The sequence below is a fragment of the Diachasma alloeum genome, unplaced genomic scaffold, assembly GCF_001412515.2.
Source record: "Diachasma alloeum isolate Michigan unplaced genomic scaffold, Dall2.0 Dall_scaffold_00200, whole genome shotgun sequence".
Lineage (NCBI taxonomy): Eukaryota > Metazoa > Arthropoda > Insecta > Hymenoptera > Braconidae > Diachasma > Diachasma alloeum.
The window spans coordinates 2,443,804-2,460,253 of NW_021680365.1; the positions used below are offsets into that span (position 1 = coordinate 2,443,804).

The following is a 16,450-nucleotide window of genomic DNA, read 5'->3' on the forward strand; positions in this document are numbered from 1 at the left end:
TGCCCACGTTTTGATGGGCAGAGAAAAAAATGATATCGAAAGTTGTGAAATACAGTAACCTATATTGTAGAATGCTCAATATTCTATATGAGTTAAATCCCATTATTATTTATGCTATTGATAAGTTCTTCAAAAAATGTGATCTGAAAATCTGATGAATGCGGACCAATGATATACAGTGAAATATTTTAGATATTATATTTAATTCATAGCTAACAAACCTTGTAAATCGGTTTCTAATGCTGAATTAAAAAAAGACCCGTAATCGACCAATGATGTACCATCGATCGACTAACCCTCTACTAGTGATCTACCAACGATCGATTTGTCAGAGTCTGTGAAGCGAGAGCATTAATATATGCGAAATGGGTACATTCATACCTGAAGTATAATGTTCTTGACTCGAGAATTTTGTGCTGATTTTGGATTATTCGTGTTGCTGAATGGAGAGTATGGTATTCTTGATTTAGCAAAATTAAATTTTTCGTGAATATTTGGATTATATCGGCAACAAATTTCATTCGAAATTTCTGATAAACTTCTTTAAACTTAGTATCACATTATAGTTCGAATAATTTGATAATTCCATGAAAGTTCAAAACGTAGTTTCAACCTAATTATGCCACGAAAATTGATAGAAATCCCTGAATAATTCTGCGTAACTTGATACTCAATATTCCTACTCCTCAAAAATGTGAACTTTCATTCAATTTTCTCTAATTTCATAATTTTTTTCCACTGAATGCAACTCAGTATCACTTTTAAGGAAATTACAAGACAACTTTCCGTGAAATTTTTTTTTTTTCAACAGTGTATATGTCGAAAATTTTGTCACTGTTAAAAAATTAATTTTTCAATAAACACCGAACATGTTTTCTGGCAACAGAATAAGTATATCTCTCTTGTGAGCTATTTTTTTTGTATTTTTCCTTTTGAATGGCAGCTTTGTAACCGTTTGCTTGAAGATGATTGTAGAATGTCAATTGAAATTATAATTTCAATTTCCCTTCCCTCAAAATACCCGTCTTTTTTATTATTTTTCGAACTTCTGAGTTACTTCTGAGAACTGATTTTATTGCAATATATTATTGGCTTTTCTCACCTCTAAAATACCATAGAACTTCCTCCATTCCGAAAGAACACCTGCGCAATGTGTAAATATCCCAAGGGCATTTACAAAGGCCTTATGCATGTAATACCCATAAGTCAACGCATCAGTTCCCTTATACCAGTAAAACCAATATGAACATTACTCAAGTTCAAGTTTATACAGTCTAATAAGTTCGTCTAGAGTTAGTGCCTATGTAAATGTTTCCCTTCACGTCATGTAATTCCATCTCGACTCAAGAAATTTCACGTCATAGGAAAATAATGAAAATGTCATCGTATCGGAGAGACTAATCTGACATTTGAAATTCAACAGTTGATGGAACGAGTGATACACTCCATCTGTGCTGTCAACTGATTGTGAGTGTGCATTTAGAAAATAAAATGAATGAGTCTCGGAACAGGGTATACAAACCGAGAGGTCGAGGGGAAGTGAGCGATAAGAGGATAATGGGAGAGGGGCAGGAGGTCTCGGTTTGCTGTTCTTTTGATAGTTCGAGAGGGTCAGCGGCGGTGAGAGCACGCCGTACGGAATTATCAAAGTATGGAAGGAAGGACTGTCCTGGGTTACGTTTTCCTCGGTTTTTTAACATGTAGTTGTGCGTGGGAATATTACGAGAAGAGAAATGGCAAGTAATTTTTGGCGTAAATGAGTTGTTGAGGCATTTACGGAGTTTTTGCTTCCGAATGGAAGAATTGTATTCGTCAAATCCAAAATGTCCAATGTTTAGTCAATACACAATATTAGAAAATTACTCTTGAAATTTCAAGTGAAAAAGGTTAAAATTTTAGACAACGACAAAGTTACGTGAAATTTTTGTCTATTTCTTCACTGACAAATTAATTTTTGGTATAAATGAGTTGTTGAGGCATTTACGGAGTTTTTGCTTCCAAATGGAAGTATCGTATTCGTCAAATCCAAAATTTCCAATATTTTGTCGAGATACAATATTAGAAAATTATTCTTGAAATTTCAAGTGAAAAAGGTTAAAATTTTGGACAATGACAAAGTTACATGAAATTTCTGTCTATTTCTTCACTAACAAATCAATTTTTGGTCTAACTGAGTTGTTGTGGCATTTGCGGAGTTTTTGTTTGCACTGTAGAATCAATTAATTTCTCGAATATTCAAATAGTTCTCGATTTTCAAATCCATACGGCACTGAAAAACCTCGGAAATTTTGAAAATTCATGCAACAACTTTTCTTAATTCTTAATCTATTGAAAATTGAATTGTATGTGATGTTCAATTTTCACGATGAGTTTGAAAATTTCAACTTTCATTGAAAAATCAATTATTATTTAACACGAAAAACCCAATTTTCTTGAATTTTCAAGATGAATGAGAAATTTAGTGAAATTGAATTCAACCTCATAACACCGAAAATTCAGATGACAACTGTGACTGGAACTTCAAGATATTTCTAGCAGTGTAACTCATTCACTAGCGAAGCGGTAAAACGGTTCAAGTCGATTTTGACTATTGGTCAATTTTCAATGATTATTTTTTCAAATCAAAATTCGACCAATCAAAACGCAGTATTTGTGGTTACCCAATAGTTATACTTCAGATATTTCGTCCTAGATTTGGAATATTACGCAGTGGCTCTTCATATTTTTTATTTGAATATTTCGCAGCTAAGGTGAACACATCATTAGTCCAATATTTCTACTGAAATGAGTGTAAAGATGCGACGTTTTAAATTCCATATCAGAAAGCGAAAACTTCAGAATTAGAAGTAACTTATATTTTTATTTGATAATTATAATAGTAATTATCATGATAGTTACTATTTTTTAATAAATAATCGTCGATAAACGTGGAAAGTCCGATGATCCTACACTCGCTCATTTGTCCGCATGCACGTTTGACACATGTCCCTATCCTTGTCTTGTGATTTGAATGATAGGAAAAAGTAGCCTTATATTCGCCAGAATAGTTGCTCATTGCTTATTGTCGAAATCTACTATATTAATGGACTCTATTAATTTTTGCTTCCGAATGGAAGCTTTGTATTTAGTCCCTAATTACTTGCCACAATCGACATTAAGCCTCGAATTCCATTCAAAGGTTTGAAATCATGAAAATAAAGCACAAAAAACATGCTCTAGGTTTCCAAAATACCGTCGGCCATTTAAAGCCCCGGACTTCTCCACAAGTCCAAGCGGAAGCAGCAGCTGACTTGATTTCCCGAATAATTGGCAAGAATTCCAAACTTTTCGCCGTCTCAATCGATTCTACGATAGGGCCTGAGGGACGGGATACTTTCAAGGTACGAAATCAGGGATAAGAAATATGATTGGAATTGTAAAATACACGTATGAAAAAAATGAAAAAGACAATTTTTGCCGACTTCTTAGTCAATTTTTCTGGAATTCCATTAGAAATTCCATGAGTTTTTTCCATTTGATTAAACATTCAATAGTAAGACATTGTTGGATAGGAAAATTCACAGAGAAAAAATGAATCTTATTTTCAGGGACATATCACTGATTTTCTGAAATTTAGCCCCCGTTATACTGTTGAAAAAATTTGACTGAATTTTCCGGAAAAAGACTTTGAATTCGATTTAAGGAGAGTAAGCTAATGGAATTTCAAGTTTCTCTGAAAATTGAAAGTAAAGCCCCATTTTTTTAGCAGCAGGATGACGGAAATGTCACAATTTTCATGTATTTTCAAGTGAAAATGAATATTCACTGCCAAATTCCCGGAAAATTCAGCGGAATTTTGAATTCAAGGAGACATTCCTCGAAATTTTTCTAATTTTCCGGAATAATTGAACTGAAATTTACAGTTCTCACTACCATTCCTTGAAATTTCAGTGGAAATGTTACTTCTTAGAAATTTCTAAGACTCTTATCGGGAATTTCTGTGAAAATTATCAGCAGTGTATTAGAGATTCGCAATTGTGAAATTCAGTGATTTGGTCACCAATTTTTAATGATATTATCACTACTTTCTAGGTTATTATCATTAATTTATCATTTATTTTCAGAGTAATCTCACTAATTTTCAGGGACCTATCTCTAAGTTATGGGAATCAATCATCAAACTTCACTGATATAAATCACTGATGATAAGGGTCACTCCAGTCATTGACCAGTGTCACGAATAATTGGAGATGGATTCCTGGAAATCAATGTCATACTGATTTTCATGAACATGTTACTGATTTTCAGGAACTTATATCCAATTATTAGGGATTCACAATTGTGAAATTGAATGAATTCATCAATTTCAAGTGAGATTATCACTAATCTCCGGTGACATCGCCAATAATTTTCAAAATAACGTCACCGATTTTCACGGACCCATCTCTCATTTTTAGGTATCTCCAAATTTCAGTGATAAAAAGCACTGATAGTCGTGGTCATTCTAGTCAGTGTCCAGTGTCACCAATAATTTAGTACCAAAGCGGTAAACCGAGTCAAGTCGATTTTGACTTTTGGTCATTTTTTAATGAATATCTCAAAATCTAAGAGAGAAAGCAAAATTGTTCTCATGACCTTTTTTATGGAGCCAATTGAAGGTTATAAAAAAGGTCGTGACAAAAATTTTCCTATCTCTTTTAGATTCCGAGATATTCGCCAAAAACTAGCCAATAGATAAAATCGACTCAATTCGGTTTACCGTTTCGCTACTGAATTGAGGATAGATTTCCGGAAATCAATATCTAATATGAATTTTAGAAACATGCAAGTGATTTCCAAGAATATGTTACTGATTTTCAGGAACTTCTCCAATTATTAGGGATTGGCAATTGTCCAATTCAGTTTGTGCAAAATTCTGAAATTGAGTGATTTTGTTACCAATTTTCAGTGACATCACTAATTTCCAGTGCCATCGTCATCAATGTTTCGAATAACGTCACTGATTTTCAGAGAGCCATCCCCAACTGCTAGGTATCGCCGAATTTCAGTGACAAAAATCACGGATAATCATGGTCATTCCAGTCAGTGTCCAGTATTCCCAATAATTTGTGACAGATCCCTGAAAATCCGTAACATATACCTGAAGATCAGAACTTTCTTCTTCTGCGCATTTTTGGGAAAATTTCAATCATTTTTCTTTACGTAGCTTTCGAAGAGCAAGCTCGGAATAATAGATATAACCGCAACCACCGGAGTAGCAGCAGCTTGGGGTTTCCACTTCTACCTGAAGCACTATTGTAACGCCCACATTGCGTGGGAGGGCATGCAAGTAGAATTACCCAATACACTACCCGAAGTTAATGTAACGGTGACATCAAACGACAGGTGATCGAGAGTTTATTACACGATTAAATAATCGATGAAGCTGTAGCTGATGACCTAACACGATTACTCAACTTCATGCTGCAGATTTCGTTATTACCAAAATGTGTGCACCGCTGGATACAGTTCAGCATGGTGGAGCTGGGAGCAGTGGGAGAAGAATATCGACTGGATGGCCCTGAATGGCATCAATTTGGCACTGGCATTTCATGGTGAGGAGGCGATTTGGCAGAGAATCTATCTCGAATTGAATATGACGAGGGAAGAGGTTGACGAGCACCTCGGAGGGCCGGCTTTTCTCCCCTGGTAAACGGACAATTGTTCGACTGATTCGATTCATGATAATTGGATGAAAATTTTGTCATTAGGACGAGAATGGGAAACATCAGGGGGTGGGGAGGACCCCTGCCGGCTTCTTGGCACGAGCACACTATTTCTCTCCAGCACCAAATACTGGATAGGATGAGGCAGCTTGGAATTATTCCCATTCTTCCCGCTTTTGCTGGACACGTTCCAAGGGCTTTTGCTAGGATTTTTCCAGAGGCCAATATGACGAAAATCGGGAGTTGGAATGGGTTTGAAGACCAGTACTGCTGGTAATTTTTCGTTTATTTTCGTTTTTTCAGGTTCGAAAAATTAATTGCAAATGACGAAATGTAATAAAACATTATTGTCGCTTTGGACTGTTAGAAATTTTTCGAAATTTCATAGAAAAGGTGGTCTTAATTCTCATGAGGGTGACATTGAATCTGCTTAGGGGAAAAATGGTTATGAATTTTCACGTTTTAGGGAGAATTCAAGGAAACTCAGGAGATTTCGGTGGCCGTGAGACGAAAATTTTCAGAATTTGACTGAATTTTCAATGGAACATGAATATTTAGAAACAAAATTACATGAATTTTCACTTTTTCCGTGAATTTTCATGTTTTTTGCGAATTTTCACGGAATAATTGAACTAAAAAACCAAGTATTTTATTAATTTTCAGATCATTCGAACAGAAACCAATGGAATATTGGATTTTTCAATAACGAGATTTCCCGAAATTTCAGTGGAAATTAAACACGATAAAAATTTCCGGGATTTCACACTATTATGTAGCACCTTTATTCGAAAATTATCACTTGAAAGTAGAATGAAACATCAAACCGATAATGAAAATTGGTATCAGAGAGCCTGTCTATTTCTCGAAAATTCCGAGCTCATAAACTAAAATAGCAATTGAATTATCAAATTATGAATCATAATTTTTCACCCTAGCCCATTATTGGTGGAACCAACAGACCCCCTCTTCAGCCTAATTGGCCAGAAGTTCTTACGCGCGGTAAGTTGAAAAAATTGTAGGATATCTGATAAAAGCGACCCAGTACCTATTTTCGATTCTAGTACATAGAAGAATTTGGAACTGATCACGTCTATAACTGCGACACTTTCAATGAGAACGAGCCGTTGAACACTGGATTGGAATCCCTCAGGAACATCGGACAGGCTGTGTTCGCTAGTATGACCGGGGTTGATCCGCAGGCGATATGGTAGGTACTCACTGCCATACACTACAAAAACCAGGTGTCTGACAGCTATCTGAATTCAAGATGTCAGATGGTAAAAAACGTCTGAATCTTCGAAAGTGTCTGAAAATCTGATTAATGTCTGAAAATTTCAACCACCGTTTCTGTCTGAAAATGATGGTAGACATATTTTGTGTTTGAAAAATGTCAGGTATTTATTTTCAGATATTTTCTGTCTGAAATTCAGTTATTTATGAACGATTGAAACATTTCACTATTAAGATATCTCACCTGATTCAGACGGCAAAGTCCATTCAAACATTAATTTCTAAGATATTTCTCATGTCTGAAAAGTTGACTAATCCATTGTAAAAACCAGGTGTCTGACAACCATCTAAATTTAAGATGGCAGATGGCAAAAAACGTCTGAATCTTTAAAATTGTCTGAAAATCTAACTGATGTCTGAAAATTTCAAACACCGCTTGTGTCTGAAACTGATGTCTGTATCTTAATTTCCGGCATCTTGGTGTCTGAAATTGAAATACCTCCATTGATTCAGACACATTTTAATGACTCAAAAGTGTCTACAAAATCGTCCCAAAAGTATCTGAAATTCAGACATTAGTTTTCGCAGTGTAGTGTCAATCCAATATGAATAGTGGATTTTCTTTGAAGGATTATGCAGGGCTGGCTTTTTGTCAACGCTATGGAATTTTGGACTGAGCCCAGAGTCGAGGCATTCATCACATCGGTTCCAATTGTATGTATTAATTAATAATCCTCAAGGATTATTTATTAATTGAGAGGGAATAGTATGTTTCGATACAAGTCACAGATGAAAAAATATATATTATATACAGAAATATATGTTACTTATACCCGCTTATATGTGGTATACTTTCCGGCAAAAAATGCAATATTTGAGATACATGTTGGATATTTGGGTGGACTTATACAGTGGTTACTCCCTAACATTTCAGTCGGAGAAGTTGACTTCCCCCACCATCGACAACGTAAATGTGTTGGGTAAATCTGTGGATTTCTCTGCGCGACGGGGCTGCGCAGTAAAATTACTCTCGGCGTGTGAGAGTGAAACAGGCAGATTCTATTTCTCTGTTTATCTCTTTCCTAGCTCCGCCTCCAACGGAAGAGTAAGGGCTTCCCGAAAATTTAATTCCTTGAATTCTGGCCCCAGCGGCTGAAATGTTAGGGAGTAACCACTGTATGCCACCGGATATACATAGCATACACGTGGAAAACTGGCATTTCCCCTTAGGTGGGCGGTACAGGCACACCCTCCCCTACATCTTTAACTGATTTGACATGCACGCTCCAAAGCGGTCTGCACTTCCTCCACTTCCGTAACCCACTGCTCCGTTTCCTCTCATTACTTTATGCGTAGGCATGAGGTCCTACGACGTCACACTAAATCAGTCACACAATCTCCGCATATGCCCTACATCTCACTCATATTCTTCCGCCTACACTATGACATCATATTCGAAAAGCTCTCGCTACAAATTCGAATAATTTATGTGGGTATTCATTTCCACCTTTTATGTTATTAGGGTAAGATGATCGTGCTGGATCTCCAATCAGAACAGTTTCCACAATATTCGAGGCTGAAGTCCTATTATGGGCAGCCATTCATCTGGTGCATGCTCCAGAATTTTGGAGGAACATTGGGAATGTTCGGGTCAGCAGGAGTAATTAACAAAGTAAAACATTGTCTCTAGTGTTATCAATAAGTCAAGACGATATGAATGATCGATGACAAAATGTTCCAGGTTCATGTATGCCGTTTGAATGATTATAGAATAATGATTATTTTATCTAATCTAATCTCGATCAATCAGAGTGCAGTGTTCGGAGTCACATCACATTTCACACTGATAATATCCCCGGTGGCAGGGAAATTATCAGACCGATAATTTCCCTGTAGCCTGTTAATTGTTTTCCACTGATTTGACCGATAGTACTCATATTTTGGTGGAAATTGTCCTGTAATCTCGAACACTGCAATCTGATCGGCCGAGATCAGCATGAAAGAAATAATCCTACGAACAGAACTTCCTTGTCCTGAATGAAATTTTATTCAGCAAAACCCTCTTTTCCATTCCACTTTGATCCTCTACAGACGCACTATCTAACCAATTCTGATGCCCTTACATGAATTTGGAGTATTCTCTCCTCATTCACAATTTTCCACAATTCCATTGCACGATTTCGTGGACTTAAAATTTGTCTGTAACTTCGAAAATTTCCTCGAATTTTTCATAAAATCTGGCAATTTTCTCTAGTCTTTTTTTTTTACACAATTCGAACGTGTTACTTCCACATAATTTTTATAGTGAACCCACATGGATTTTACTACAATATTTTCTTTCATTTCTTTCGTAATAGCCAAGTTAGTCTGTGCATAGATGGAGGATATCAACTGGTAGACATTATTGTCGATTCTTTTCTCATTTCTTATTTCAGCCGAGAAATACGCTTTGAAATTCGGGCTTATTTTCGCAAAAATCGCTAATGAAAATGTCTATTCACAGTACTCATTTTTTCAATGCCGTCTGTCGCCGTTCCCCCGGAAGCTTGTTCTCATGTCTTTTTGAATGTCTTTTTTGATAAAGGATTCGATAATTAATGCAGATTGCACGATTCACTTTAACTTTCCATCACTTATCCTTCAGATTCACAATATATTGTTTAAATATGTTCATGATGTTTTTCTAGCGAATTTTTGACGCAAGAAATATGAAAGGAAGTACAATGATCGGGACAGGCTTGACACCAGAGGGAATAAACCAAAACTACGTGATCTTCGAATTTATGAACGAAATGGCTTACAGAAGTGAACCCGTTGATCTCAACGCTTGGTAAATCCTCTTTTGCACATTAATAGTCATCCCTGGATTTATGCGACTTCTTTCAGGTTCGAAAACTACGCGACAAGGCGTTACGGCGCCTGGAACGAGTACGCGACGGAGGCCTGGCGTGTTTTGGGAAGAACTGTTTATAATTTTGTTGGCATTGAAAGGATTCGAGGACATTACGTTCTCACGAGACGACCGAGTTTGAATATTAAAACTTGGGTAGGTGATGGCATGAGCATTCACCATCAATTTGAACATTTCAGAAATTTCTTCGGATCCTTCTCAACTGAAGGATCGAATACATTCACTCACATATTTATCAATTGACTCATTCCTTGACTGAATATTCAGTTGATTGCTCAGATCCAAAAGTTAAAGGAGAACTTTCCACTTCGAAAAACACCCGCTTCAATACTCTCGAAGGAAAAGAATCGGTCGTGAGTAGTGTGGCTTGAAGCAAACTGTAAAAGATACTTGTATATCCTTATAGTAGATTTCAATACGAGTGCATAAAAGTATTTTTTGACCCGTGGGAGCTGGGCCGGGCAATCTCCCAGCAAAGCTGCTGGGAAAGTCGGAAGTTCTCTCCAAATTTGCCTCACAAGACCGCCTAACTACCTTCCAGCATTAAATATTCAAAGAGAATTAGAATTTAGAGAGAAAAAATCCACACCGCCGAAGCCGGGATTCGAACCTGGGTTTTCCAGTTACACGCCGGGTACTCTCCCATTTAAACTACCGGGAACTACGGAAGTTCTCTCCCTAATTCGCCTCACAACACCGCCTAACCACTTTCCGACAGTAACTATTATTAAAAGAGAATTAGAATTTAGAGAGATAAAAATCCGGCACCGCCCCGTCAGGATTCGAACCCGGGTTTCCCAGTTACATGCCGGGTACTCTCCCATTTAAACTACCGGGAACTACGGGAGTTCTCTCTCCAAATTTGCCTCACAACACCGCGTAACCACCTTCCAGCATTAAATATTCAAAGAGAATTAGAATTTAGAGAGGAAAAAATTCACACCGCCCAGCCGGGATTCGAACCCGGCGCTCGCCGAAAGCGATTGCCTCCCCTCCAAGCATCGAGGAACACTTTTGCCACGAGTACGTGGAAAGTGGGACTTTGCGCACGCGGATCGTGCGTAAAATTTGCCTTTACGTACAAGTGATGAAAAATTATTTTCATTACGCTGTGACGAAAAGTGAACTTTTCGGCACGCTCCGCGTGCCTAAAAGTCCAATTTCCGCCACATTGTGATGAAAAATATTGTTCGTAACTCGTGAAAAAATGTTTTTTAGCTCGTGGGATTATATCACTCGCCTTCGGCTCGTGATATAAACCTCCCACTCGCCAAAAAACACTTTTTTGCACTCGTTACGAAATATACTATTCTTCGCTAGACCGACTGTAATGGTTAGATGCGTGAGCTGTTGCTCCGGCGGACATCCAAGCTAAGTAGCGTTGAGCTGGGTTAGTACTTGGATGGGTGACCGCTTAGGAACACCTCGCTCGCACAAAAATTGCGGGCGGTGGGTACGGTGTAGCGGCCTAGTGTCTCCATCTAGTCAGTGTGACAGATGGATATATTAGGGCACTGCACAATCGGCCGGCTGTGCGACTGGGGTTTTACATGGTTTCCCGTGCAGTCCTAGCTCGAATGGGGCACAGCTAAGAGTAAGACGGCCATGATATCGCAGATAACAATGAGAGGAAAAAGAAAAGGAGGGGAGGCAGGCTAGAGGAGGGGTGTCAAATCGAGAATTACTTCGATAAAACCAATGAAATAGAAAAAATGAAAAAAAAAATTATTTCTTCACTTTTCTGTAGCGTTATGTTTCACGCTATCAAATTCGTTTTGTGCTTGAAATCGACAGAATGTCATCCATATTACCGAAGTATCCATAACCCCATATCAACCAATTGAGCCCTTTTCATGCGGACGTCCACAATTGATCAACTTATCATTTTGAATAAAAATAAAAAATATTTTCCCAGAGTTGGTACGATCCACAAGCAGTTTGGAACGCCTGGAGCACCTTCCTAAAAGCTCGTTACGGAAGAATTAACAGTACCCTATACAATCACGATCTAGTAGATATCACGAGACAATCTATTCAACTGCAAATCGATGATACTTACGTCGACTTGATGAGAGCGTACTCAATGAAAAATTTAACAAACTTCAGAAACCTCTCGAGAGACTTTCTGGAGCTTTTCGATGATGCTGAGCGCATTCTCTCAACAAGTGAAAATTTCCTCTTGGGGAAGTGGATCGGGGAGGCAAGATCACTGGGCACCACAGAGATGGAGCGTCAATTGTACGAGTACAATGCTCGTAATCAGATAACATTGTGGGGTCCGAATGGTGAAATTAGAGACTACGCGAATAAACAGTGGTCTGGCATTGTGTCGGATTACTTCAAGCCGCGGTGGATCATATTTTTGAAGGCACTGGATGACTCGTTGACTCTTGGAAAGAAATTCAATGGAACTCTCATTAATCAGAGGATGTTTGATGAAGTTGAAAAGCCGTTTACGTTTGCAAGAAAGCATTATCCTAGCGAATCAAAAGGTAATTCTATGATTACGAATTGCTAATCAATTAAATTCGATCATGCCAACATTCTTCTTTTTCTGTAAACTAGAAAAGAGAGCGCGTTTCGCGCACATCAATTGTCTACTAGTTTACACATATTACTTATGATCGTTATGTGGTCATTTATTCAGTAAAAAAGGAGATGATATTCACTCTTATTGTATTTAGATTTGCGAACAAATTTGAAACTTTTCCGACGAACACGTGAATAAGAAATGCTTGTTTACAATTTTTTCACGTAAAAAGAAGTATCATTTATTATTATCATTATTATTTATTTATTTATTTAAATAATAGAAAAAATATTTTTTATGATAAGTATTTTTAACTTCCCGACCCAAAGGGAGGAAGTTATTTTTTTTAGTAGTGTTCGTGTTCAAGTCATGAACATTTTACAGGATTCATACATAATCTGATTCATTATGGGAAATTCTGATCCCAAGGGTTTTATCCTTAACAAACGAGATATTTGACGCAAGATATTCATTTTGTGATATTATGTCGATTGTGCGCTCAGTGTGTGCTTTTGTTATCCCTAAACACTTTGAAAATTTTTTCGAGAGTAGAGAAAAAAGTATACTCATGGTGTTAATGCAAATTACGCCGGTTCACGGTTACAAATATCAGGCTGAATTTTTCGAATAAAATTTGAATCCGAATTAAATCCCGCAAATTGCAGCAAGTGACATTGAAATTTGACCACTAAAATTTCAGGAAATCATCATCGAAAAATCAAGTATTTCATTGATTTTTTCATAATTTAATAAGAAAATCGATGGACGCTGTGAATTTTCATTGAAAGATTTAGTGAAAGTTCGAAAAAATGAGAAAAATGCGGGTAGAAATCAACTAATTCAGGTTATTTTGGTCCTGGACATTCATGATCAATTGAAAATTCTTGTAAATGATGAACTTTCCATCTCATTTCGCCTGAAAACTTATGGATTTACTAGAATTTTAGCTAAAACTTCAAATTTTATAATTCTATTTTTCCTTTGAATCAAATTCTTCTCTTCTCGGGTGAAAAATACGGCCAGATTACCCATGGAATTTCAGTTTTGTGACTTCATAGTAACAAAATCTTTACTAATGAAATTGATTCGCCCTGTTCAACTTCTAAAACCCCTTCACTGGCGGATGATTTGATATCGAATATAATAATAAAGAGTGAACTGTTTTCATTAATTACTATATTTTGTATTTCTTCTAGGTGACGCAATCTCCGTTGCCCTTTCACTAAGGAAAAAATGGAGTCAATCCGAGAGATTATGCCCAAATAAACGGCGAAGAAATGCGAAATTACGAGGATGACTGAATTATTATTCCACTTACCTGACTTCGAAGGAGAAATGAACCATAATGTAAAAGTGATGAACATCAAGGAATAATTTACACTTAAAAAGAAGAAAGAATAGCAATGATTTAAGATGGGAAAATTTTTAGAAGAATTATTATTAAATATCCATTGCATTACAATTTTCAATTACAATAAGAAATCTTTTTATAAGTTACATAGGAATTAAAATAACCACTTCTATTGTGAGCTTTCGACGTTTTTGGCTTTCATTTGACAACGACTTCACACAATGCAAAATTGATTGTCTGTCATGTGCTAAGAATTGAATTTCAAGTAGAATGTGAATATGAAGATTGAAAAATTTTCATTGAAGCTCGAAAAGGCTGCCTATCATCTATATCATGACACACAAAGAGTGGAATGTGCGCACCGCATATCAAAGTCAATGAATTATTTTCGACATCAGGAGGAATTGATCTGCAGAGTGCATAGAATTTCGTATATAAAATATTTTGTGCATCATTTGGTAAGTGGCTATCACCTAGAGTGAACATATTCACTACTTCACAACATATTCACCCCATGAAAATTTCATATTCCATCAAATGATATTGTTAAGTCTACGGCTAACGACTGGGCCAATATTAACAAGCAATCGAATTTTATTTCAATAAAAAATGCACTGGCCCCAAATTCACTGCTTAGAAATCTCACGCTCTACCTCATTAATATACGTTAATATCTGCAATGAGATCTCGATAAGTCAGTCAACAATGGAAGAATAATAAAATTAATTTATTGCTTGAGGAAAAAATCGAGAGGAAATTCCATTCGATCAGTTTTTAGTGCATTTCCATTCTTTTTATTATGAAAATATGTGATGAGAAAGAATTTGATAGAAAAAAAATGAATGGATTTTTATTATTTCTTCTGAATTTGTTCATAGCCATATTTTTTCCACTGTGTCTATTCCATATTTCGTTAAACAGTAGAGGGGAAAAATATAAATTTCATGTCAAACAATTCCTGTAGGACAATGAAGAAGAATCTTTCTTTAATAAAATCATAATTGATTAATTTATTTTAAAAATAGACAAAATACTAATGAATGCACTAAGAATTCCTCTCGATGTTTTCCGCAAGTGCTGTGACATTGAGAATGAAAAATTCATGAAGCGAGTTCTAAGTACTGAGCAATATCCAAAATGTCAGTTATTCATCGATAGTAAATAATCTTTGCTTCTTAATTCTACCCTTAAGTCCCGTAAATAAGTTTACATGGTAATAACCCTGTCTATCACATGAAAGTTTCACTCAACGCAGATCGCTGATCCTAATGTATTTTTTAAATAGCGTTGTCGCGTCATCAATTTCAGCCTTTTGCTATCCAACTAGACGCATTCACAACTCGAGCGATAAAATATGACAGAATTGATTCGTTAGTGGAGGATATTTTCTGTGGATTCGAGAATATTTTGGTCATTATATCGAAATTTGATAAATATTCAGTGTTAAGATTTTTTTCGTGGGAGATTAAATTTGATTATTAAATATCGCAGTGGTATGGATTGGGAAAATCATTTATAAGGGGTGCAGTAACAGCTCCATCCCAAGCAAGTTTTCGGTAAACAAGTCTATTCGTCTGTAAGTTTATTTTAATAACTCTACCAAACATGGAGTCCACCGAGTAATCCATATCTTACTCTATTATATATATATATTCATTGGTGGAGATGATGGTGATAGAGCTGCAATGGCTTGAGAAATCAGACTAGCCATAATCATCGATAGAGTTATCATTACCATTCTGCTTCCGAATGGAGACATTGCATTCGTCAAATTCGAATTTTTCAACTTCTTACCGTTCCCTGTTGAATTCAATTTAAAATACATCGTCATAGAAATTCCATTCGGAAGCAAATTGCTAATTTATTAGCAAAAATATACTGACCTCGATGTTCGTTATAGTTGTTATGATAGACCTGAGCATGGACAGACTTGTTAACGGGAGACTTGTTTCGGATAGAGTGCTTGTTGAACCGGAAATATCATTTCTAAAGTACATTACTCATTAACTCGACTAAACTCTAGTTACTGTGGTCCCTCTAGGTCTCAGTAATGACCACCGATAATTGCCAATTCAGATTGGCTAATGAACGAGTCAATGCACTTGCAATTGCTCGAATTTTCTCTCTTGTTTCATTATCTCGTAACATTTAACTACATATAATTGTAGGAATTAAAAAACACTCTTCATGATAAATCATTAATTAATTCAAATTTTTGAATGGACAAGCGGATTGCGACCTGTCAGGGTTTGCTCGATTGAGCTGCAATTTCAGGTTTTCATGTCCTCCATTCACTTACGATTTATAACAACAATTAAATCATATTTATATATTTACACTCAAAATCATTCATAATCTGAGAAAAAAGATGAATCTATTAAAGAATTGAATGAATTGGAAATGATTCTCAATCATTGCATCGATAAAATATAAAATAGACAACATTATTATTTCAGACATAAATATCTTGATCATTTGGTACGCTAGAATGATAACTGTCAATTCACTGGCAACAAACAACTATATTTTATTTACCCCTTTCTTTCAATCCTGGATTGATTTAATAGTGCAGTGGTAAAAATAAACATTTTTGAATTTGACGTATTTATTAATTTTGCCTTCACTTTGAGAATAACTAATTTTATGTAAAAAAATTCTATATTGGAATGCTTTATTTTCGGCTAAATGAATTAAGAAAAATGTTCCTTGCAATTATTTTCTGAAATTCCTGACCATTAACATCA

The 16,450-nt window shown here is 36.1% G+C and overlaps 1 protein-coding gene across 1 annotated transcript; it reads left to right on the forward strand.

Annotated features, from left to right (window-relative positions):
• The first annotated feature begins 1,621 nt into the window (after positions 1–1,621).
• Positions 1,622–13,892, forward strand: LOC107035792 (alpha-N-acetylglucosaminidase). The gene is made up of 13 exons (XM_015253382.1): positions 1,622–1,736; positions 3,220–3,380; positions 5,186–5,364; positions 5,449–5,667; positions 5,730–5,957; positions 6,620–6,683; positions 6,746–6,891; positions 7,544–7,628; positions 8,437–8,586; positions 9,602–9,744; positions 9,801–9,960; positions 11,741–12,317; positions 13,552–13,892. Exons 1-13 carry the CDS (start codon positions 1,652–1,654, stop codon positions 13,650–13,652), a joined length of 2,298 nt encoding a protein of 765 aa, XP_015108868.1. The 5' UTR covers positions 1,622–1,651; the 3' UTR covers positions 13,653–13,892.
• Positions 13,893–16,450: the final 2,558 nt, after the last annotated feature.